The 25,752-nt window shown below is 31.8% G+C and overlaps 2 protein-coding genes across 4 annotated transcripts in view; one reads left to right on the forward strand and one right to left on the reverse strand.

Moving 5' to 3' along the window:
- Mcm6 (minichromosome maintenance 6) overlaps positions 1 to 6,716 on the reverse strand; it is a 55,134-nt gene extending 48,418 nt beyond the window's left edge. Inside the window, exons 1-3 of one of the 2 annotated variants that reach the window (XM_076498596.1) lie at positions 6,502 to 6,715; positions 4,483 to 4,629; positions 2,972 to 3,082 (exon numbers count right to left, since the gene is read on the reverse strand). In XM_076498596.1, coding sequence (XP_076354711.1) covers positions 2,972 to 3,082; positions 4,483 to 4,629; positions 6,502 to 6,593 — 350 coding nt within the window. In that variant the 5' untranslated portion in view covers positions 6,594 to 6,715. Of the gene's footprint in view, positions 1 to 2,971; positions 3,083 to 4,482; positions 4,630 to 6,501 lie in introns of both variants that reach the window. The other variant, XM_076498597.1, reaches the window with a different exon arrangement.
- A 3,854-nt stretch (positions 6,717 to 10,570) lies between these two features.
- Positions 10,571 to 25,752, forward strand: part of LOC143249161 (uncharacterized) — a 33,832-nt gene continuing 18,650 nt past the window's right edge. Inside the window, exons 1-5 of one of the 2 annotated variants that reach the window (XM_076498598.1) lie at positions 10,571 to 10,649; positions 19,903 to 20,084; positions 21,617 to 21,739; positions 22,905 to 23,041; positions 23,531 to 23,639. In XM_076498598.1, the coding sequence (XP_076354713.1) occupies positions 19,946 to 20,084; positions 21,617 to 21,739; positions 22,905 to 23,041; positions 23,531 to 23,639 (508 nt within the window). In that variant the 5' untranslated portion in view covers positions 10,571 to 10,649; positions 19,903 to 19,945. The remainder of the gene's footprint in view (positions 10,650 to 19,902; positions 20,085 to 21,616; positions 21,740 to 22,904; positions 23,042 to 23,530; positions 23,640 to 25,752) is intronic. The other variant, XM_076498599.1, reaches the window with a different exon arrangement.

The raw sequence follows: 25,752 nt of genomic DNA on the forward strand, positions 1-25,752 counted from the left end.
CAGACATAGCGTAGCACAGTAAGACTGGTAAAAAAAAACCATCCATATATAAATAATTTAAACACTTGAATTGTAAGTCACTATAAAAAAAATATATTTTTACACATTAAAAAAATTATTTGAATACTTGAAAGAGTTTCTATCATTTAAACTGAAATGGACAGATGCTTTTAATGAAATGCAAACTATCTCATTTTTTAATTACCTATGTTAAAAAATGCAAAAATACAAGAAAAATTGTCTGTATAATTTTATCTACCTGAATGTGTCCCAATGTATACATCTGTACACCTTTTATATTTTGTTTCATGGAAATATGTACAGATGCTGAATGGAAATCTGTGTTAGGGAAGGTTGCAATTTTGAAAAACCCACATTTTCATTAGAAAATAAAATTTGTTTGCAATTAACATTTATTGATGTCTATTTGCAGTGACAGAAACCCAGCTGTGAGTACCTCTGACGTGCCTCCATCCAAGTCATGATTCCAGATCATCTCTGTAGAACAGTCCTTAGACTTTATGCTTCTTGCACTTGGAAAACAGCCTTCTAATGCAGAAAAACCAAATTCTACACCTCATAAAGTTACCAAAACTTTCACCAACAAAGCAAAACACAAAACCTGGTTTGACCCCCAGTAGACTGTAAACAGACCACAGTTACACCACAAAATTGAAGACACAGATGGTTGTAATGTGGTAGTGATGCTTTTTAAACTGTGCCAAAAACATAATACAACTGATTTGACTGGTGGTAGTGTGAGGACACAAAAAGGTTGCAAAACTTTGAAACTTGTAATCCATCAATAATTAAACAACATACAAATGCAATGAACTTAAAGTGACATTCAGATGAACAGATAGAAATAATTCTCAGACAGAATTTTTCTGAACTACAAGGAATTTAGTACTGTTTTATGTACTGGCAAACTACTACACTTTCTAGTGAAACATAACACTCCACACTCAACAATCTATGAAGACCTGAGTAACTATGTGATAACAAAATTAAAATATAAAGATACAGTTTTGAAAACATCTAAGGGTTCCAAGACAATGATGAAGTCCTAAGTAGTGTATAAAAGTTCTACAAGGTTTCTGGCAATGCACAAAATTCCTTGAAAAACTTCAGACTTGGCTTGGTGATGGCAAAACAAAGTGATTGAAACAGGCATCTCACACCAGATGGCTATCCCCATCTGAATGCTGTTTCCTCTCTGAGATACCTTCTCAACAGTTATCATGGATCTTGAAAACACAGATGCTGGTTATGAGAAAGTGAGACTGAGCTTGGAACTATCTACCAATTAACTCACAAAAAAGCTGAAATCATAATCCATAGTTCATATCATTCACTTCTTACGCAGTGTCCTAAGACCCATCACCCAGTTTACTCCAACCTCTGAGAAAACAATGTAGATCTCTTAGTGATCAAGCCCAAGATGGATATAATCAGTTCTCTGAGAAAATTGAAAATTATTGAAGGAGGTAGTCTAAGGAAAGCCATCAAAGGTGTTAAAAGTTCAACATCCAATCAACTGAACATGAAACTGACTGTTTGACAAAAGCTGAGCATTCATACATTGACAATGTAATTGAAAATATTTAAAAGCAGCTAGAGAACACTGCCATCTTTGACAGTTTCTCTGTATTTGTCATGAGTAGCACTGATGCTACGACAGGAAATGCTCACCCTTCACCACAGCCTTGCCCAGTGGAACTTGCTGAAGGAAGTGATCAAAGACACTGACAAGAGCAAGAAAGAATCATATTATGCTCTCCTATAGACAATCACACAATGGGACAAAACATTTGGAAATTTCTATCCACTAATTCAACAACTTAAAACAACTGTCAATTTTTCCATTTAGCACTGCTAAATCACAGTCACAGGAAACTACTTGGAAGATTAAACTGTCCATAAATTATTACTGATTAGAAAGTCTGACAAATATGCAGACTATGAGAGTGATTAAGAGAGGGCATTTGCAGAAGTCCCAGCATACTGTACTTTGGTGTATGTTAAGATGAATTAAGAATTCTGTGTTAAAAAGTAGCATAGCTGTAGATCACTTTTTACCAAGGAAAAGGCAAAAAATACAAACTCCTGTAACTATAACACTAAGTCAAAAGCTCATGAAAGCATTTAGAAGGTCTAGGTTCATTTTACTGTTTGTTAAAATTGAATGAGGATAATGCTGCTACTGTTAAGAATGTAAAAAGCATGAGAAGCAACTGCAGAAAAGATTATGTGACATACTTTACCCAACTCAAATGATACTGATATTATGGAAAGAATGATTAAGGCTTTTAAGACTTTGTCACAACATTAATTAACAAATGTTTGCAGGAATATGAGAAACTCAGTGAATTCAGACAGAGTAATGACTTGTATCTCAGGAATAACTGGTTATGGTATTAACACTTTTACTAATAAAGCATAAAATATTTCAACTTTCTTAGGTCATCTTCAGGTGAACAACGTTGTTCTCTGCATTATTAATAAAAGTGTTAATATCCATACCAGCTGTCCTGAGATACATTTTTACTTAAAGTGGGTTTCTTGTCTTTCACAAAGAGTAATGACTTGCTGATTAATGAAAAACAATCAATAAAATAAAGTTGTAGATGTTTCTTTTTATTAAAAAACATACATTTACATGTATACAAATAATGAAATTAACTTTTACATATTCAAAATAATGCACATAAAGTAAAGTATGACACATATCCTAAAGTTAGTAGGTTGTGTGCATGCCAATGCCCATTTTTTCTTGCTGGATATAATGCTATAATAGATATTTATGTCATTTAAAATGCTACTGCATTTACTTTTTGGATTTTTCATATCTAGAAATATCAGAATATAATTACATAATGTAATATAATTTATAAAATTTGTTCTTTTTAAAATGTAATCCAATGACACATAATTACTCATTTTAAGATCTGTAATGTTTTGCAAAACTTACTTGTGTCTTGAAAATACATCTGTAAAACTAACATAGAAATCTTTCAGTACATTCACTTGTGCTTGGTCCTTGACAAAGTTTCTAACAGCTCGACATAAATATGGATATACCCTGAAAAAGTAACATTTTCTGAAAACTTGAACAGTGAATATTTTATAGCTTTATACAAAATTTATTGTAAAATAGCACAATATCATGAAAAATTCTGTAGAAACTAAGAAAAAAATTACAAATTTATTTAAATTAATGAACAAAGATGACAAATTAAAATAACGTGTGAAAACAAAATAATTGTTGTTCACAACTGTGTAAATGAGTTTTTTTAATGATTGGCTAGCTTTTGTATTAATTTTAATTCAAACTGGCTAATGATGAATACAGAAAAATTCCAAAAACAAAAATCTACTCTAGATAGTCAGAATCAAGAATAATGAAATACCACACTTTAAAGTATGACTAAGGACGTTATCTACATCAATAATCACTTCAAAAAAACATGTATAAGAGAACCTTCAAATTAAACAGTATGTTTTACAAGTCTCTGTATCATCCAAAGATAGAAGCATAACCTCACTCTAGGGAGGAGGCAATACAGAAATAGGGACAAACAGGTATAAGCCATATAGAATAATAATCATATTGAAAGAATTACTACAAGATTATGTATGTCCTGTTCACCGGAAAGATGCTAACTGCATGCAGAAAAGCTGCTAAAAAGTTTAGAAAAATTATCTAAATCTATCTAAATACATAAGACACATTCAATACAAAATATGGAAGGGTTAAATTAGCAATCCTTTCTCCTATAACACTAACATATGACAATAATTACCAAATTATCACTTGGAAACTATATAATCTGAATTGCATTTCACATTTACATCAAGAACCTTGCAGAACAGTTGCAAACATTATTTAACTGAATTCTCATGTGTTAGGACACTAATATACTCTTGTGTGACACATAATTCTAAAAATCAATAAAGTAACTTTAACGAATTTCGCATTGTTGTAATTATTGTAAAACTATAGTTGCATGGAAGAAAATATTAGTCCAGCATAAAAAAGCTTACAGAAACACATAGAAGTCTCTAAAATTATGAACATTGTATCCTATAAGTCTGCAGAACTACTCCAGCATGTGTGACAGGCTGTCACATATAGAATTAATATTAATTTTAGACGAGGTTGTACAGATTTCATATAACTTTGTTAACTGTGAGTCCATAATTAACTTACTCTATTAGTCAATAAAATGGAGCCATGATCTTTCCAAACCAACCCTACAGAAACACAACTGACTGTCCATTTAGTTTATTAAAAACCAAGGGCACACACTAATCAAACTCATCGTCTTCTTACAAATCAAAAACAAATTTAATGATTTTATGATTTCCATAGGGTTATACTAACTACCCATTCTTGGTCTTACACAATATCCAAAACTGACATGGATTAATTACACTATTAATTAAAAGCAGTAATTCTTAATTTAAAATTTCAAAACATACCTATAATATTCTTCTTGAATAGTAGTTGCCAAATTTTGGTTAAACTTTTCAACATCTTGAAAATTAATCTGAAGTGTATTTCTTTCAGGCTTCACTAACTGCTTTGCATCTTTCAAATATTTTAGCTCATGAGCTTCATTTTGGTACCTTCATAAATAATGAAATAACCAGAGTATGGATTAAAGCACTGAAATGATTCCCAGAAAGTGAGAAACAATTAAAAGCAACTAACTTTAGAACAAAAAATAACTTTGATAAAAAATAATAAGCATACAACTACTTTAATGGACTATATGAATTCACTTACTGATTTCTATTTTATAACTATCATGATAATTAACAATCTTAAGTTAACTGCATTGAGTAAGAATGTACTTTTTATCTGTAGAATAAGTACAGAAAAGGCATAGTCATTCCTTTAAATTGCTGTGTGATCCTACGTTAAACAAATCAATATCCTTATTCTTGCTGGTATGGTATATGCATCATTTTAAAAAAGTATTAGGGTCTCCAAACTTCACAAATCTGTACTAGTATCATGGAAAATATCAAAAACTCAAAATTTTTTATCCAGCATAGCACATTAAGATGTGTAGTAACTGAATGCTATTTTAATTTGATGAAAATATAATAAAAATAAAACTGAGTATGTAATAACCTAATCATTTTATTGTATCAGCTATATCATAAACTCGACATGGGCTGTTGGAAATCCATTAAATACTCACAGATCAAACAATGGTTTTCAAACAAGACCCAAAACTTGAACACTTAAATAGTTCAATATTCTTCTTCAGAATAAAATATTGTTTTAGTAGCATGCTGTAATCCTAAAATACTAGATATTCTCACAAGACATAAACCAGTACTGCATAAATGTATTTTATAAGAACCAGAGTCTGATGTACATTGGCAATCTATTGCTGTAACCCATTTTGCATTAGTTATCACACACTATGAACAAATGGAAATGTCATATTTTCAAACAATATATAAAATAACCTAACTCATTCAAAATGACATGTCTTAGTAAACTAATTCACAGAACCTAATGCTAAACTCTGAATCATAGGATAAGAACATAAAACTTTTCATGATTATTAGACCCACATTTCATTATATTGAAGGAATTATATCTCTTCTACTGTTTTTAAATGATGGAATAAAACTGATATTAATGATGCAGTAATTCATATTAATGAGATCATCAAATGATCTCCACAGAAACAGTGAGCATTTGCTTATCAAATAATTAGAATTACATTCAAATAATCCAAGTTATCAGAATATTTTAAATAATTGCAAAATTTTAATTTGTTCAAATATTAATAATATATTAAGGTAGAATTTTGCACTTCAAAATCCTATCACTGCATTTAAGTTATTAACAGTTGTTCAAAAAAGCTAATTGTATCATCATCTGCTGTTAACACATTCTAAGTGAATTGTTCCAAATCTGAAGCATTACCAACCCATTTTACGCTTGAGATCCGTTCTAATTTGTGTAATATAAAATTAATCATGACATTTTTTTTCATCGCCAATTAAAACTGAGAAATGGCACGTTAAAATCTTACGAATATTCTATTAATGTGTTGTACATTAATGTTAAACAATCAAATATTCTTGTGATGATTCATAATAATAATAAAAAAAAAAGTCAGGCGGAATAAAATGTAACGAGAGTAAAAGATACGAGAACTTCCAACATTACTAAAGTAGTGTGATGTCTCATTTACCCATCAATCAAAAATTAATACAACCAACTGCAGTAACTCATGGTTCTCGGCTTTATAATCGTTATTAAGACAGAAGACAAGAAATAACAAAGATGTTGACTCACACGTATAACAAAATAGTATTTGAATATCATTTTTCGTTTCTGTTTCCAAACATATTTTAAAAAATGTCAATAAAACATGTACTAACCACTTGTTACTTTTTGAAACTTAATTGTAAATTAATATTGTTTAGTATACTAATAGTAACAATACCACTACTACTAGTAATAGCACTTACTCTTCAAGAAAATCTTGGAACAACTTTTGACAACGATCTCCAACATCATCTTTTACATGAACTTGCCCAATACTTTGTTCAGCAACATCCATCTTGTTATTACTTTCTCAAGTTAAATACCACGACTTCTAATAATAGTAACACGACTATTAGAAAATTATGTCACATTTGTTAACAATTGATAGAATTTTTTCGCGCCAAATTTGTCACGTGATTACGCGCTGTGACTGCTTTAAAAACGTAATAACAGCATGAACATTTTTAGTTATTACTGGAGAAATGCCCACACAGTTTTGTAATCACTATACAGTTTATTAAACTACACTAAATTTTATCAATTATAAATTAAAATAAATAATGATAACGAAAATATTGTTAACACATTTTGCCGACAGAGGTCTTGAAATTTTTTGGTGATAACTTTTGTTTATTTGTAGTTAAACAGAAAGCTACACCATGAGCTATCTGTGTTATGCTTAACATCAGTAATAAAATCCGGTTTTTAGTGTTTAAGCCACTGGAGGAGAGGGATGTCAATAGGAATGTAAAATCATAATTTATATGTCCTAATTACAAATGAGAGAAAACAAAGAATATATTATAACATCTCAACAACACTATATTTGTCGCATCCAGTTCCGACAACGTCTTTCACTTAATACCAGTGCTCATCAGGCTGGCTGAGATACAGTGAATATAGTTGTGGTCTGGGTCAATGGCTCTCAACCTTTTCCAACTGAGAACCAGCTAACTTTAATCTCAAAATTTCGTATAGAGCGTTGTACAATATTAGTTTTTAAAGCATTTTATCATTACATTGTGAAACAATAGACTTCAGCATTTGTATTTTAAAACACAATTTTGTTTTCAACCGCTTTACCAACTGGCTGAAATCTCCATGTGAGCCGGTGATAAGGAAATCTGGTTTATGTGCTCGTTAGATAAGCAATTTTCATAAACAGTGACTGTTATAAATAATTTTTTATAGATCATGTATCAAGCCGTACTGATTGTTAATGGCGACCCAAGCAAGATACAAATTCTGAAAAAACACAAGCTAGGACCGGATGACCAGGTGGTTATGGTACTTGACTCGTAATCTGAAGGCAGGGCTGACGAGAGTTGGGGTTAGGGCACATAAACTGTCCAGGCCCTGACCTGTCTCTCGACGCCCCTCTCTGAGGTGCGCGTGTTCGAAGCCCCATCACACTAAACATGTTCGCCCTTTCAGTGGGGGCGTTATAATGTTATGGTTAGTTATAATGTTACTTTTTCAGTAAATGCGTTTGATTAATTTTATTTATATTAAGCAGCAAGACAGTTTGTTATAAATTTTTAGTTCAGAAGATGTTTGTTTTATTTTTGAATTTCGCGCAAAGCTACTCGAGGGCTATCTGCGCTAGCCGTCCCTAATTTTGCAGTGTAAGACTAGAGGGAAGGCAGCTAGTCATCACCACCCACCGCCAACTCTTGGTCTACTCTTTTACCAACGAATAGTGGGATTGACCGTCACATTATAACGCGCCCACGGCTGAAAGGGCGAGTATGTTTGGCGCGACGGGGATGCGAACCCGCGACCCTCAGATGAAGAGTCGGACGTCTTAACCCACCTGGCCATGCCGGGCCCATCACGTAGGAACTCTGATAAATAGACAGTTAACTGTTTACCGGCAATAACGTATTTAATTGCGTTTATGTTTCTAATACGTTATTAAGTTCAACATAATTAAAAGTGTTTTGCTTCTGATTTTCGTTTGTATTCAATGCCCGCAATAACATTTGTTAAAATATAGCTAAAACATTCAGTGAAACGTAACAAAAATATTTGAATAACAAACGTGGTTATAATGTTTCTTTTACTTAGAAAAACTATATTATTTTACTGTTTCAAATTCAGTTAAATCAAGCGAATTACGAAATTCATATACTTAGATAAAATATTTAAGTTCACACTAATACAACAATAACAACTCATATATGTGTATCAATATATAAATTGATATTTTTTGCTATCTATGAATTGTAAAGGAGTAAAATCATTTAGTGTAGTAGGCACGTATATCATATGCTTTCTACCTATTTTAGTTACAAAAATTCGTTTTTTGTTTTCTGTCCTGTAATGGTAACAACACTTGATCCAGAAAATCTTTTAGGTTATCTTGATCTAGTTGTTTTGTTTCTTTGTTCGCTATAGTAGATAATGTCTATTTAGCCCAAGAGAATATTACAGCAACATATATCATTTGGGTTCAAAGGATTGGCATTGAAATATCATTGGATGGCTGAGTATGACGTTGAATAGACGACCAATACAATGGTAGAAGAAAAGTTATTATATCATACTTTCGATAGAACAAATAAGATAAGTTTGCCTGCTAATTTACTTTCGCTTTCTGAAGCAAGTTCTAGTTGGTTTTCATCGCGACTAATTCGGCAGAACTTCACCTTAATGAACAGAAAGCTTACAAGCCATTTACTGACTACTAGAGGCGATTGCTTACTTCACTGTTCTACACAGGTACATATTCTGTTTTTTTTCTTGTGTGTGTTTGTATGCGTCCAAGTAAAAACTGTTTTCACAGTGCTTGAAATGTGTTCAATATTACTATTTCTTATACAATATTAAACTCAATTAAGCTAACAACTATAAGATACTCCTATTATTTCTTGCTCGAATCTACTATTATTTTCGGGTTTTCTTAGCTTATTCTTGTCAAGAAATCGGTTTAACCGGAAAATACTGTTATGAAAAACTGTGTTAATACTGTTTTATCCAGGAGTTTTATTTTATAACGTTAGAATAGCTTTATAGATCTGGTGGTGCATTATTTAAGTGGCTTTGTACTGAAAGAAACAAACAAGCCTAATGCATTTAAATGTTTTCAATAAATATTTAATTTAATTTCTTTACAATTAAAATGTTTCAGAAGTTAGATTTGTTATAACTTTTTATTTAATCCACGCTAAAAATTGTGTCATGTGGCGCAGAAGGCGTTTTAAAGCTATATGATTTATTTTAATGGACTCTCTAAGCTCTGATGGGAATCGAACTCTGTATTTCCGTAAACATATTGCTGGCTCATTGTTGGAGAAGTAAAACAAAACATTTACACAAGTTAAACTCGATTGTTTCGAAACAAAAATGCATAAAAGGTAAATTTTACAAACTTGGTTTGTTTGTTTGTCTATTTCTGAATTTCACACAAAGCTACATGAGGGCTATATGCGCTAACCGTCCTTAATTTTCCAGTGTAAGACCAGAGGGAAGGCAGCTAGGTATCACCACCCACCGCCGACTCTTGGGCTACTCTTTTACCAACGAATAGTGGGATTAGACGTCATATTATAATACGCCCCTATGGCTGAAAGGGCGCGCATATTTGGTTGGTGCTGGAATTCGAGCCCGAGACCTTCGGATTACGAGTCGAGTGCCTTAACCACCTGGCCATACCAGGCCGTTTCACAAACTGCTTGATGGTATGATTGTTAGGTTCTTTTATGTTTCATTCCTTAGAAAGCAATTTTCAATAATAAAATTCAAATTAACTTTTCTAGTAATAGGGTAAATTTGACCAGTTGTTTTCTCTTTGGTCAATAAGTACGTCAAAGTTGAAGATGGCGTCAGATAGCCTTACTAGTTTCGCTATAAATACAAATACAAAATAATTCGATACTAGTTGGTTTAACTTTTTACTCAGGTTAGTTCTTTGGTCGGTTGTAAACCACAAAGCTACACAATTAACTTCTTGTACGCTTCCTATCACGAGTATCGAAACCTGATTTTTAACGAGATAAACCAATTGATTTGTCGCTGAGCCATTGGGGGTCTCGTTTTGGAATTTCCCTTTTGTCTACAATTGCCTTTGAAAGTAAAAGAAATACAAGTTGTTACAAGTGTACGTACGGTTGCTATACATACTTGAAAAACATTAGATTTAGTCTTTTAACCGCAATTTATCTTTCTATTTTCTGAAATTAGACGTACATCTATTATAATAGTTTAATTTTTCGACTTTATAATGTTATATAGTAATCAAAAGATGGCAGCACAATATAATTCTTTGCTAATATTGATTTATACCAAGTGCAAGTTCTTAATGGCTGATCTTCTTCCTAAGTGATATTTGTGACAGTTTCCTGAACGAAAGGTATACTTTACATTTAATAGATTAGTTTCTCCATTTTTCTGCACTAAAAGAGTAAACTGTTTACAAATTCGGCTTAAGAAATACAAATGTAGGATTAAGTAAACATAACAATTAAGTGTTCAGTTGGTTATGATATGTTTACTGTTTCCATGGTGCTAGACTAAACTGTGTTCTTGGCTGTAAGCTGCTGCTTACAAACCGAGGCAACTGGTATCATGCAATCCACTATATAAAACTTAACATCAACATATAGGTCAGTTACCTACAGATTATATGCATTAAACTTAACGCCATAAGTCAGGTCGGTTATTATATATTATATCGTTGTTCATCTCTGTGAAACCATATATAAATATGAAACTAAAATCAAGCTCTATAATCAGGCCAGTTGTTTTCTTATTAGTTCTTATTTTATGTTAATGTGACGACAGTTGACTAACGAATCAACGTAGGTTGTTTTGTTATATGACAATTAGGGCATTGCCCTAAGAGTACAATATCAGAAAATTCCTTTATTTATTCGATCTGATGACTGTGAACATTTTTGTAAAGGATAAAGATAAAGGCAGGAGTATAATAGTAATTTCATTCCGATACACTCTCTTAACAGATTTTAAATAATCTACGATATTTTTGGTGAAATATTCTATAAGATGGAATGATTATTTATCAACTCTCTAGAACAATGTATGTTGAAAGTCCTAACGCTACTCCAGATTCATCTAATTTTAAACTGCGTTGTTAGCTTCCATAACCATGAGAAATTTTGTTTTCCTAAAAACATTTGAAGCATTAATTCAGAATTTTTGGTTTAAACACCGAAAGCTGGGATAGTCTTCAAAACAAATAGATCTAAAATTTGATACAGATACGAAAAAGTCTGATTGATTTGCCTCACAGTCCTCCTATTTTGTCCATTTTGGATTTAGAAACACAAATGTGTAAAAATAATATTTGAAAAATGTCAAGGTAAGGATTTTAATTTACTCGACTTTTATCAAAATTTTTATGCCTCTTAGTTCAAGTTGTTGAGCCAAAAAATAAACAAAAATAAAAAGAGAAAAGCAAAAAAGGAAAAACTACGTTTTATGTAAAATTCGGTTTCGTGTGGGCAATAAAGTAATTTTTTACAGCTGTAATTAATGCACCTTGTAATCTCCGTAAATTAAAATTTCAATGACTTCTTTTCTATTACAGTTTAAAATCATTTGTTTATGGTACCATGGGTTCTATAATTCTGAGTGCAAATAGAAACTGAATTATGATAGTTTTATGTTCGAGTACTTAGAAATATTCGCAAATCATGAATGTGGGGGTGTGTTTTCTTTCAGTAAAGCCACATCGAGCTATCTGCTGAGCCCACCGAAATGAATCGAACCCCTTATTTTAACGTTGTAAATTTGTAAACTTACCGCTGTACTAGCGGGGAACATCATGAATATTCAATTTAACATTCATAAATTTTAGAATGCTTTAATTAATAAGGTGTTTTAACTATACAGTACTCAATCTAATCGACAATTACACATGAGGTATTTTAAACTGCTCTCTTGTGCACTCCCTATGTATATGTTTTATAAATAATCTTAAATACCTTATCAACATGATCATTAAATAAGACAGGATTGGGATAAATATAATTACATAATTTTATCATATTCAGAGTTATTAATAACATAGAGATAAATCAATAATAACAAACATATGTTGTAAACTAAAAGCAAGTTGTTGTTTATTTGCTTTAGCTTTGTTTTCTAACTTTCTTGCTTAAAGGACCATTGTTTGTTTTTGAATTTCGCACAAAGCTACTCGAGGGCTATCTGTGCTAGCCGTCCCTAATTTAGCATTAAGACTAGAGGGAAGGCAGCTAGTTATCACCACCCACCGCCAACTCTTGGGCTACTCTTTTACCAACGAATAGTGGGATTGACCGTAACATTATAACGCCCCCACGGCTGGGAGGGCAAGCATGTTTTGGCGCGACTCGGGCGCGAACCCGCGACCCTCAGATTACGAAGCGCACGCCTTAACGCGTTAGGCCATGTCAGGCCCTTCTTAAAGGACCACATTTTAATTAACCGTTTCTATTACCTAACTCTATTAAGAACGTATAAAGTACTAAGTAAGTAAAGGGTTTTTAAAAATTATCTTGTAATATCATGGTACTTGTGGTTTAATTATTATCTTCATTAGTATTAACAGTAAATAATATCCTAGAAATGCTGTAGCTACTTTTTGTGTTTTTACAAACGTAAAGGCTACTCTGTACATAGTATATGATAAGATTTTTCTTGGAAGTTTTCCAATACTTAAATTAATTCATAGTCACAGCATTGCAATCATCATGAGTTTTTTGATATCTTTGTAAACTTAACATGCATTTATCTACATCGGTGTATGTAATTAACTCCATTATTTACTGAGTTAACTTTGAGTTCTGATCTACGTACTTAATTTGCTTTGATAAAAAGCTTTTAAGTTATATATATATAAAAACTAAAGCAAGTAGACACAAAAGAATAGTAAGTTTGATATGAGACAATTTTGCATATTTGTTATTATTTCATGACTGTCTTATTTAAATATATGAAACATAAATAAATAAGTACTAATATCTCTAAAACAAGCCTATAATTGAAAGGGCTCTAGGAAAGATACACATAGAGATGTCTATTTAATGCATAAATTTAACGAAAAATCTTAATATTTATCGTTTTAATGGAATACAGGTTATTCTTTGAAGATTTAGATAAACTGGTTAGTTAATTACGATATTGTCAGGAAGTAAAATGAGTAAAATAGCACTTGTTATTTTACAGTAAGTTGTTAGAACTAACGAATTAAAATTAATCAGGAGATATATGATTTTCTAAGTAAGTAGAATCGATAAACAGAAAACTATGATATTAACTTTAGTAGAAGCCCATAAAGTGGTGTAATATTCTAAAACTAAACAAAATAAACTTATTTTTTTTACGTTGTAAAGTAACAAACTGATATACTAAATGGTATATGAAACGTTTTCTCAAAAAAAGCATCTTTGTAATTTTTAAAGATTTTAACCAGGTATTGTATTTTTTTCTGAATAAATAACACTCTTAAATACCTACACAGAAATATATTGGACCTAGAATACTGGTATTTAGTATTAAGCTTAAGAACATATAAATAATCTGTTGGAAACTGTTTTTTACCCATTTCAATAAGACATTTAATGTGCTTTAATAATTAAAACAACAGGTTAACTCTGGTTTGGTATCCTTTGCTCCACTGATAAATTCACCTGGTGTTTAACCATAAAGCGAATTCTTATTTTGGCTGCAGCTGACCTTTTATGACTAGTGGAGAGTAATGATTGTCCTTAAACACTTCAAAATATAGGGCGAAACTGGTTGAATCAGGCTAGACAAGTATTAGTTGCATCATTGAAATGAATCATGGGCTAAGCTTAAACACTGAAAACTGGCACTGGCTAGAGAAAAAAAAAAGGTTCGAATTATACTTTAAAAACTAGCAATATGTATATATATACAGTTTTAACTGAAAAGTAAAAATTCTTGGCCTAGATATTTTCAGCGTATAGGCTCAGTCTAAAAAGACCAGTTGCTTAAACATGTTTTAGTTCATTTCCATTTTAAAAAAATGTTTAAAATTGCGATAAACATACTCTTTGCGAAATCTAGATCATACATGTAAAAATTATGATAAATATAAAAATGCTGATAAAACACCCAGTCCAAAAATTGAAGACTATGATGAAATAGTTTTTAATATTGCCAAGAGATGGAAGCAGCAGCATTTCCCAGGACAAATATGCATTTGTATTTAGCTCAAAGCTACACAACAGGCTAAGTATATGTATTACCTTCTGTCTACCAAAGGGATCGAAACCCAGATTTTAGCGTTGTAACTTTGCATACGTACCGTTGAACCATCGGGTTGTCAAACTTGCATACCTCATGCAAAAAGAAATCGATCAGATATTGAAAAAGATTGAAAGAAAGGGTACAAAGATTTGAGAGAGAGAACAGAGGTGAAACCTTTTTTTTTCTAAAGAATGAAACATTGCGAATTAGAAATATTTTCAAGAAAAAGAATTTGCAACTCTGACCCAGAGCTAGGATTCTTCCTAAATAAGAAAAAAAATTCAGTGAGGAATTTAAATTATGGTTATATAAGATAACTCTAAAGAGGAGAAAACAAGATTCCTATACAGATTTTAACTATTTAAATTTAAACAATGTCTTAATGATATCCAGTTTCTTATACTAGAAGCAACTTCAAAACATAAAAAAAATATTAAATTCCTGACTTCCACTATGCTAATCATATTAGATTTGGAAGACACGAATGTGTTGTAGTATGAGTTTAGATGTTTCGTGAGATAAAGATCTCAAATCAAAGACGAATATTGGTTAATAAAGTAAAAATGTTTCTGAATAATTATCAATGTTTAAACTTTTATTTTTTCACGTGATGAGACACTGGGTTTATAACCGTAAAAACCGGGTTTCGATACCCATGGTGGTTGTAACGTAGATTGCCCATTGCATAACTTTGTGCTTAGCAACAAACAAAAAACTTTTTCATGGGTGTATCTGGCTGTAAACAAACTAGCATGTGGTATGAACGAAAACTTATCTTGTGAGTCAAGGAGACAATACCATTGCTTTTGTTAGCACACCAAGTTTCAGTCTTAAAAGAATGATTTGTGGTATTATAATTTGTATTGTCAGGTGAGAGGGGGCACTTTTAATAAGCACATCATTAAGTCTCTTCTCTCCAGGAAAAATGTGGCTAGTGGTTACCATTTAAGACTTCACAATGTATATAGTTTGCACTTATGCTAATCATAGTAACATATACAGTGCTCAATATAGTACAAAATTACTAACTATTCTATGCCAAGTGTGACTTAAGTGAATCTGAACGTATTCACAAGTTATACATGATTTAGTGAAGGTGGAGGATTGAAGATGAAAACAGTCAGAATCTGCATCTGATAGACAGAACCAGGTTGAACTCTTCAGTTTTGTTACTATCTTCATACGGTATAAAATTGGCCATAATTCAGAATGAGAGATTTGATAGCAAAACCTCTGTTGCAGTTTAAATTATATGAAATATATTATTATAAAGGGTGAATCGTAACGAACGCCAGTAAAGATACCAAGGACTTTCATTGTGTATTGTAGTTTATGCGAAAAGAGTTTGGTCACTTTGAATACAAGTAGAACTTAATGACGAAGAAATATTCGTTGTGTTACGTGTAGTTTAGTTTCGTTTAATGGCAATTCGTTATATAAAAAATTTCGTAATATACATAATTCAGTAATCAGCTGTATGTCGCATTAACCTACGGGCTTTCACTGCCTCTAATGCTATTCTTATTGTAATATCCATTTTGTTATATTTTATTTCTAAATCTTGGAAAATCCAATGTGAATATTTCACATCTCTGTGATAACACTAGTGGTCAGGTGATCAGAAGACTTAATGGACGAAACTGTAGTTATTTTAAACGACCAAGTGCCTTTTCTGTGTTTTGTGTGTTTTAGTTTCTTCTTTCCGTTATTACGTGATAAATTCGTTCCTATGTGGCTTTGATTTTGTGTCTCTCTGAATTGTAATTCAGGTTGCTAAAGCCTGCTTTATTTAGGCAATAATCTCAGTAGCTTCGTAATTACTTTTGGTCACAGATCCTGTAAAAACAAACAAAAACTTATATTTATAGCAAAGCTACTAGCGTGCAGAAAAATATTCTATTGCAATTTCTTTCTGGCGCATGAAGTAATTAATGCAATATGAAGCACGAATTTAGACAATCACAGGTCTATTTCTTACGACTGAGAGATTTTTACCTTCAATTCCCCATAACTTAGCGTGTGCCTAAGATCATGAAAAGCAATGGTCGTTAATAATTATTTTTTCTACATTCCACTGTGCCTGCTGTAAAGAGCGTGACACATGGATACTGCTGGTTTATAAGAACAACGATTATGGTGTCTTAGCAAGCGTTTTCTAATATCGTGCATAGACGTCTACCACTTCATACTACGTAATTTATTCAGACACCCGTAATACATATTTTGCCCATAAGAATTTGTATTCATTCTGATAGAACTACTAAAAAGTAGACTTTGATGTGTGCATTCCATTATCTTGGTACCATAAATGCAATCTTTCCATACCAAACTGTTTTTAACTCAATGCAAAACAAAATATTTGGATTAAAAGCAAATTTTTTGTCAACTGTTACAATCTTCATCATGTCATGAACAGACCATTACAGCAGTATATATATATATATATGTGTGTGTGTGTGTATGTATACACATTTACGCTTTCTTTAGTCAGAAATGCGACTTTAATTAACGACTGTTTGTTTGGTTGGTTGGTTTTGAATTTCGCGTAAAACTGCACGAGGGCTATCTATACCAGCTGTCCCTAATTTAGCAGTATAAGACCAGAGGGAAGACAGCTAGCCACCACTTACTCTTGGGCTTCTCTTTTACCAACGGATAGTGGAATTGACCGTCACTTATAATGCCTTCACGGCTGAAAGGCCAAACATGTTTCATGCGACGGGGATTTAGACCCGCAACCCTCAGATTATGAGTCGAACACCCTAACCATCTGGTCATGCCAGGCCATAATTAACGATGTTTGAACACGTTACAGATAATCACACACTAGATAATATTTGTCTAAAGTGTTTTGATTTTTATTTCTACAGGTATTAGAGTATCTTTTAGAAATAAGTTATCAAATATTTGAGTTATTTTAATTATTTGGGGTTGTTACCTAATATGAGAACCTACTATAACTTGATCTCCGATCACTTGTTCGAGAAAGATCTACTGAACCTACTGTAACTTAATCTTCGATTACTTGTTCAAGGAACAACCACTGAACCTAATGTAACTTGATTTTCGAGCTCTTGGCCAAAGAACGTTTACTGAATCTACTTAAAACACAGCCATAAAACTATGCTCACCAGATAAAATTAACGATGAATTAGACAAAATAAAACAATACTTCACCAACATCAATAAGTTTCCTCCACAAACCGTAGAAAACATTATACGCACACACCTACACAGAAAGCAAAATCAACCAACTAAAGTAAATACAGCTCACGAATCAAAAAACCACGAAACCATATACTGCTGTATACCATATATTCCCGACATCAGCAAACAAATAACCAACATTTGGCAAAAAATTAGTAACAAAATATGACATTCCAATTAATACCAAATTTATTCAAAAACCCGGCACAAAACTGAGGTCTATACTATGTAAAAACTACACTGACAAACACCACACCAACATTATTTATAAAATACAATGTGATAACTGCCACGACTTCTATATTGGAGAAACAAGTAGAAAAATGGAAACCAGATTCAAAGAACATAAAAAGTCACCTTCACACGTTTTCGAACACTGCAAGTCAAATAAACACAACATAACCATAGAAAACACTCAAATACTAAATAAAGAAACAAACATAAACAAACGTAAAATTAAAGAAGCCTTACTTATACAACAACTTAAACCCAAAATAAACCAATATAAAGGAACGCCTTTATACCTATATTAATATACTAAATAAAATTATATATTCAAACATCTAATACCGCCGTCTACATTTCGACACACAGTTACACAACCCCCCTTTCAAACATGTGGTCAGCTTCCGGTCAGTTACCTCTTTCTTTGTGAACCTGACGATGACCGAAGAAGGTCGAAACGTTGTTCGCTCTTCTATGTAAAGTGTTTTCTCAGCCCAAACGAGCCGTTTTTGCATATAAATTGATCTCCAATAATTTGTCTAGTGAACGTTACTGAACCAACTGTAGCTTGATTTCTGATCATTTGTCAAAGGAACGTCTACTGAGTCTACTATAATTTGATCTCCGAGCTCCGGTTCGAGGAACTTATACTGGACCTACTGTAACTTGATCTCCGATCGTTTATCCAAGGAACACCTAATGAAGGTACTTATGAACAGAGGATCAGCCATTTGTCGAAATATTTTTTTTTTTACAACTGCTCTGTCGGTCTGTGTATTCTAGAGTTGTGGTTTCTGATCAGGACCAGATTAAGGGTTTTATTGGCTCTAGGCTTTTCAACGTATAGAATTTCTACGTACAATACATTTATACTTACAGCTTGAAGTCCCTTAATTAAATGGTGATCATACGTATGCTTTTTTTTCCCTGGTGTCTGTTTTGAGTATTACTTAAACTGAGAGTACTGCTTAATTACTCCAAACCTCTGTAGTTTCAGTTTCTTAAAACTATAAAATGAATTTTGTAGTAATTATAATGGGAATATCGACTCTCAAGCTGACTATAGGTCGTGATTCAACAAATCTTTAAATACTCTTAACCTTCATTGGTAGCAATATCTGCATCGTTGTTCTATGTAGTAACTTTTTTTTGGGGGTGGTGGTCGAACATTAATATTTCAGATACAAAGAATGTGCATCTAGTTTTTATTTCTCAGCAAACTGGACTAGTAAGCTTTAGTAGCTGTTTTTTCCATTCTTTTTAGAAACTACTCAGTTCTAAAACAATAGTCTGTAAACAGCTCTACTAAGAAACTTGATATGACACTTCTCTTACCATTGTATTTTAATATCTTATTATAGCTGATTTCCTCCGATAGTTTTCATTGATTTTTTTCACAATTTTGAGATATTTTTAAGGTTATTAACTAACTAACTGAGGAAAAACCAAACTTATTCAAAGTACTTTTTGCACAGACCCTTTAACACATTATACGATGATATGGATGGACGTTACTGAACTTATATTTTTCTTATATTTTGTAGCAGTGCCAGTTTTAACTTAGATATCTTTGAATACAATATTTTCCATAGATCATATTCAGTTATTCTTATCAAGTTTGAATAGATGGAATCGCGGCTTATGTATAAGTTTGTTTGTTTTTAGTTTAAGCACAAAGCTACATAATAAACTATCGGTTTCTAGCGTTGTAAACCCGCCTTAAGTATAAGATGCATCAGAAACTCATTTGTATTGGTTTTAAATTTTGTTGTTATGAAAGTTTGTCATAGAAACATCTTTCAATTTTTTTAAAATCTATTTTCCTGATGCTGAATGGAACAAAATATTGCTACCTTGTCATGCCATTTAATTATTATTTAACACTTTTTCTTATTGTCATAAAATATTTTGGTGTCTTCTAGTAAAGATCTGACAGTGTGTTATGTGTTTTCCAGACTGAATAGCTGACTTTTTTTGAGTTCTAGTAACTACAATACAATGCCACACATCGTGCACCGTACAGTGTCCAGGACTGCTTCCTTACGTGTTCAAAAGGAAGGAGGAGGATTTTTGGTCCGAAAGGTCATTGGAGGCGTCATTGATAGTTGTGACCCATTCTTACTTCTTGACCACATTGGTAAGAAGTAACCCAATACTGTTTTGTGTTTCTTGGAACAAACACAAAAAGTAATTTTATAGCACTGAGAGATGTTGTGTTTGACGTCATATAGAATAGATATTCGATTGTTAACAAATTACAAGACACAAGAATTTAATTACCATAATGTAAAATAAATTGTGTTATAGTGAAAGTTGTGTAACGTTTTCAGCAGTTAATTAATAAATTTCGTGAAATGTTACAGCGATTCTATCTTGGAATATCTTATACATAGTTTTAATCAATAAAACGTGCTTCAATAGTTTCTGTTGAAACAGACGTTGTTGATGGCGTGATCTATTATTTTTGTTGACTTTGTGGACTCGATCAGATTTCAAAAATATTATAAAATGTTGTTAGGCTTAGTGTAAAAAGAAGCAGGAGAAAAAAAGGACATTAGATATTGCTTTATATGAGTGTTTTTAGTCATTTTCTTATGCCGTAAATTTGCTGATATGATTTTTAGGATTTTCAAATTAGATTAAAAAAAATCCTAGAGGGCTTGTCTTTTATGTGGGATCATTCCTCCGAGTTAGAACATTTTAAAGGTGTAATGTGTCTTATCAAGAAAGTTAAGCTCAGCAAAGTAAAAGTTTTTATTTGTTTGTTGTTCAGCACAAAGCTGCGCAATGTGCTCTATCAATCTTGAGTACTGAAACTGGATTTCTAGTGTTATAACTCTTCAGACTTACCACTGAGCCACCAGAAAGATGGCCAAATAAAAGCCAAGAGGAAGTCTTACATAAACCACTGATTTTAATTATCATGAATGGTGTTTCTTTTAAGCTTTATTTCTTTTTATCACAGATACACTTTTATATTACAGTAATTATTTGGAATTAATTATACTCGCTATGAGAATACTGAATTACTAATATCGGAACTTTTTACAACCGATGTTGTGTGGAGGATTTCAAGTCAAAGGAAATTAGTGTCAAGTTGTGCAATAAGATTTTTTCTCACCTAAAATGAAGGCAGAAACTATCAGAAAACCTTATAGACCAGACAAGATGATTAACGAATCTATTGGTAGCAGATTTCGTGCATGTCATCTAAATTACTGTGATATATTAAGGCACATTTATCACTGAGTGAGTAACTGGTAAAAAACAAAAGACGACGTTACTCTCATGAAACTTTTTAGTCACTGACTAAATCAGATACAAAAAAAACAACAACATTTTTTTTCCTTTATCTCGAAACAAAAATTTCTATCGGAAAATTATTCTTTTATCATTGTTATTTCATCATTTTCAGAACACGTGGCACAGTAGCATGTCTGTGGACTTATAACCGCTAGAAATCGAGTTTGGATACCCGTGATAAACAGAACACAAATATATCTTTGTGCTTAATAACTAAATAAGAATATGCAAGCTATACTTCAGTTTTGCACATTTTAATACCTTTTTATCTTTTGAGAGCTAACAATGATAATTATGACAACGTAGATAACAGAAAGATCAGACTTCTTGTGTTGGTTTTTGAACGGGAGTCATTCTCTTCTTCAGGCCCAGTGACATACAAGCCTGGAGAAGCTCTAGGAGCTCCCGATCATCCCCACAGGGGCTTTGAGACTGTCACATACGTCATTCAAGGAGGAGTCAAACATGAAGATTCAGCTGGAAATAAAGGTAATTTGGAAAATAATTTCTAAAATTTAGAATAAACGGAGTTCAATCATAGAAATGTTTGTTTTTATTTTTGAATTTCGCGCAAAGCTATTCGAGGACTATCTGCACTAGCCGTCCCTAATTTAGCAGTGTAAGACAAGAGGGAAGGTAGCTAGTCATCACCGCCCACCGCCAACTCTTGGGCTACTCTTTTATCAACGAATACTGGGACTGACCGTCACATTATAACGTCCCCACGGCTGAAAGGGCAAGCATGTTTGGTGCAACGGGAATTAGAACCCGCGATTCTCAGATTATGAGTCGAACGCCTGAACCCACCTGGCCATGCCGGTCCTCATAGAAATAACACTAAGATTTTCAAAACCATGATTATTTTACGTTTAGAATGGGTGTGAAAAGTCGCATATTTCTTCTGTATTCTGTTTTAAATATGGAAAAGAAATAGCCCAAACGTTGTGCTACCTTATCATTACATTTAAAAATAAAACGGCAAATAGTTTGTACTAATTTAAGCTTTCTTTGTCAACTACACATGTTCTTATTTAACCCAGGAATGCCAAACTTGGTGTGTATATATAATGCACTTTTCAGCTTGGAATAATAATTTATTTAAGATGAACTGAAGCTATATTCGATGGAACAAATTAATACCTTTTATTTGTTTTTTCATTCTAGTTGAAACGTCACAATAATATCAAAATCTTCAAGCCTTTTAAAATCCAAGAAGAAAATAGTAATGTGAAACTAATTTATCGGAAGACGTTGAACTATATAGAGGAAATGTGTTTAACGCAAAGATATCATAAAATAATTTTAAGAGTTTCTAAAATGCAAGTGTTACAATATTATTGTAGAAATATATCATTGTTTAAAGGAAACATATTTTATGTCACAAAAACATCACTAGAAGATATCTTTGTTCAAGAGGTTTTAGGTAGAGATTAAGCTGGCAGACATATATTTATTAGGCAGTGTTGTATTGAAAGAAAACTGAAAACCATTTTCGGACACGTTGACGTACATCTTTTAACACCGTAAATGGATTTGACCTAATTGTTGTGCATTTTGCAACCTTTTTTGTCGAAAAATGCTGCTGTCGTGAAACGCACCATTTACCCATAATGGACAATTTAAAAACTACACTTGTGTTTCTTTTCGACTTAAGGAGAACTACGAAGTGGATGGGTGCAGTGGATGAGAGCTGGAAGTGGATTGGTCCACAGCGAGATGCCAACCGAAGATTTGATTCGTGACGGAGGAACGTGGGAGGGATTTCAACTGTGGATTAATCTACCTTCAAAGGTTAACAAAGATAGATAAATATTTTAAAAAGTGGGCGATTTCGTAATAATATGTTTAATAATTCACATAGATTAGCGACATTAAAATCAAAACGTTTTAATTCATTATGAATTCAAGATAGAAAATTGCGATATATATTTCATAATTACGTTTTTCATGATGTCAGAAAAACACGTAGGTTCAAGAAGTCCTGACACAAAGAGATAAAACTCTATAACCCAAATACTTCGAAAAGTTACTCTTTCCAATTCGCTCAGGTTATAAGGCTTTTATCACTTCTTAATTATATTTTTAATAGTAAAACACTTTTTAGTTTAATTTGAAAAGAAGAAGCGATGAATTATTTCATGTTTCTGTAAATAACGATTTTAGTTAAAATCGTGACGGTAATAGTTTTTTAGTTGTTTCTGAACAATGAATAAGCATTCCTACAATTGAATACTCTATCATTTGATAAAGAACTTTCTGTTGAATGTTTTTAATAATTAGGACAAAATGATTCCGCCGAGCTACAAAGATATTCCGCCTGAGTCAATACCTGTAGTAGAAGACCCACAAGGTGGAGCTACCGTGAAAGTAATCGCCGGCGAATGTAAAGGTAAAATGTTATTCCTTTTACGGTAAGTCTGTAAACTGTAATATAATATAGTGGTATTTTTAATTAAAAATAAACTAAATTTGTCATTTAAATATTTTTAATCTTAATATTTCAAATGATCACAAATTTAAGTTTAAATTCTACGATATTCTTGATAACTTTATAAAATAACGTATCGGTATGTATATATAATAATAACGTATCGGTATGTATATATAATAATAACGTATCGGTATGTATATATATAATAATAACGTATTGGTATGTATATATAATAATAATGTATCGGTATGTATATATATAATAATAATGTATCGGTATGTATATATATAATAATAACGTATCGGTATGTATACATAATAATAATGTATCGGTATGTATATATATAATAATAATGTATCGGTATGTATATATATAATAATAACGTATCGGTATGTAAATATAATAATAACGTATCGGTATGTATATATAATAATAATGTATCGGTATTATATATATAATAATAATGTATCGGTATGTATATATATAATAATAATGTATCGGTATGTATATATAATAATACGTAATGCACACCATCATTACTAAACCAATCTATTTCCAACAAACAAAAACAAGTGATAGTAAGTATGTTATTACAGCACAATGACACTGATAATAGTATTAAACACATTTTTCTCTGTTAGCCAGACTCAGTAAGAAGAGTGTATAAGATTTAAGTTAAAATCTGACGACAAGACCTTTCTTTAAACGCCAAAGTTCAGCTAGGTTGAAGTTTTGTTTACATCGGTCATTTACAAAACATTGAGTTATTCTTTATGGGTCGTAAGAAAAACAAAACAGATACCCAACTGTACATGTATATAATTTGAGCATTCGTATAAGAGCGAGAATATTTCTTAAATACAACGACAAATATATTATTATTTATAAAGAATCAAGTACCAGTTGTATAAATTTTTAAACTTATTTGTTAAGTTTCGAAATTAAACATTGATTCCTGTCAACTATCAAGATATAATTAAAGGGATGATAAAACTTTAATATATTCTTATTAACCAATGATTTTGCCGTTTCTGAGAGATGAGATCACGTGATCAAAATGACTGTTATCGAAGCTAACCGACAAAATCATTATTGCCTGTAATTGGTTAGTTTTAAGGTTAATAATTATTTCAGAACAGACGGGCTTATACCGTCAGTTTATTATGGTGAAATATTTAAGTCTCGGAAATTTAAAGTATGTTTTTATGACCGGATTAGACGTAAATCAATAAAGCCGAGTCTAGAACATGAACGATTAGCATTTCAAATTTAACAAAGAGTCAGAATTTTGTTTTAATTTCCATGGATTCATTAAAAAGATAATAATATTTTTATGAGATTCGTAATGAAATATTAAAATACTTATTAACCCTACAAATACAATATATCTTCTTCTGAATAGCTCATGAGTATGAGAAAAGCTCGTGAAGAGAAATTAGAAAAGTTCTTCAAACTGTTTGGAAGGCTGAATATCTTTCGTAATTTTAGGTTTTGTTATGAAGTTTCTATGCTTGAGATCGTAATATTAATATAATCAGAAACGCAAAATGATAACAGCAAAAAAATGAAAAAAACAAACAAAAAACAACTTACTCTTCCATACTGAACAGTAAAATGAAACGCTCTGAGTAATTCTTGTTTAAAAATATTTAATTTTCTGCTATGGCGTTTACTATATTTCTTTAAAATTCTTACGTTCTTTTACATCTATATTAAATAAGTTTCTCTCAACGTAATACCGGTTACTGAATAGACAGAGAAAAACAAAATAAGTTATGACAAAGAATTTCTCTGATAATGTTGAGGAGTCAAACCATTTGCAACGTATTGAATTATGTATTAAAACCACTAGCAATGTTTTAAGTAAACCTTCGATGTCTGAAGACCATTTCGAGTAGTGAAAAAAAAGAACAGGAATACTAAGTTTATATTCCCTCTTACTTGAAATTGGAAATGGTCTACACATCTGGAATTTACTTAAAAGAAAAAAGATGGTTGACAAGACAAAGAAGTTTTGCACCATTAACGGCCTAAAGAACTTTTACATCTAATATTAAACTGTCGATACTGT

The sequence above is a fragment of the Tachypleus tridentatus genome, chromosome 4, assembly GCF_004210375.1.
Source record: "Tachypleus tridentatus isolate NWPU-2018 chromosome 4, ASM421037v1, whole genome shotgun sequence".
NCBI lineage: Eukaryota > Metazoa > Arthropoda > Merostomata > Xiphosura > Limulidae > Tachypleus > Tachypleus tridentatus.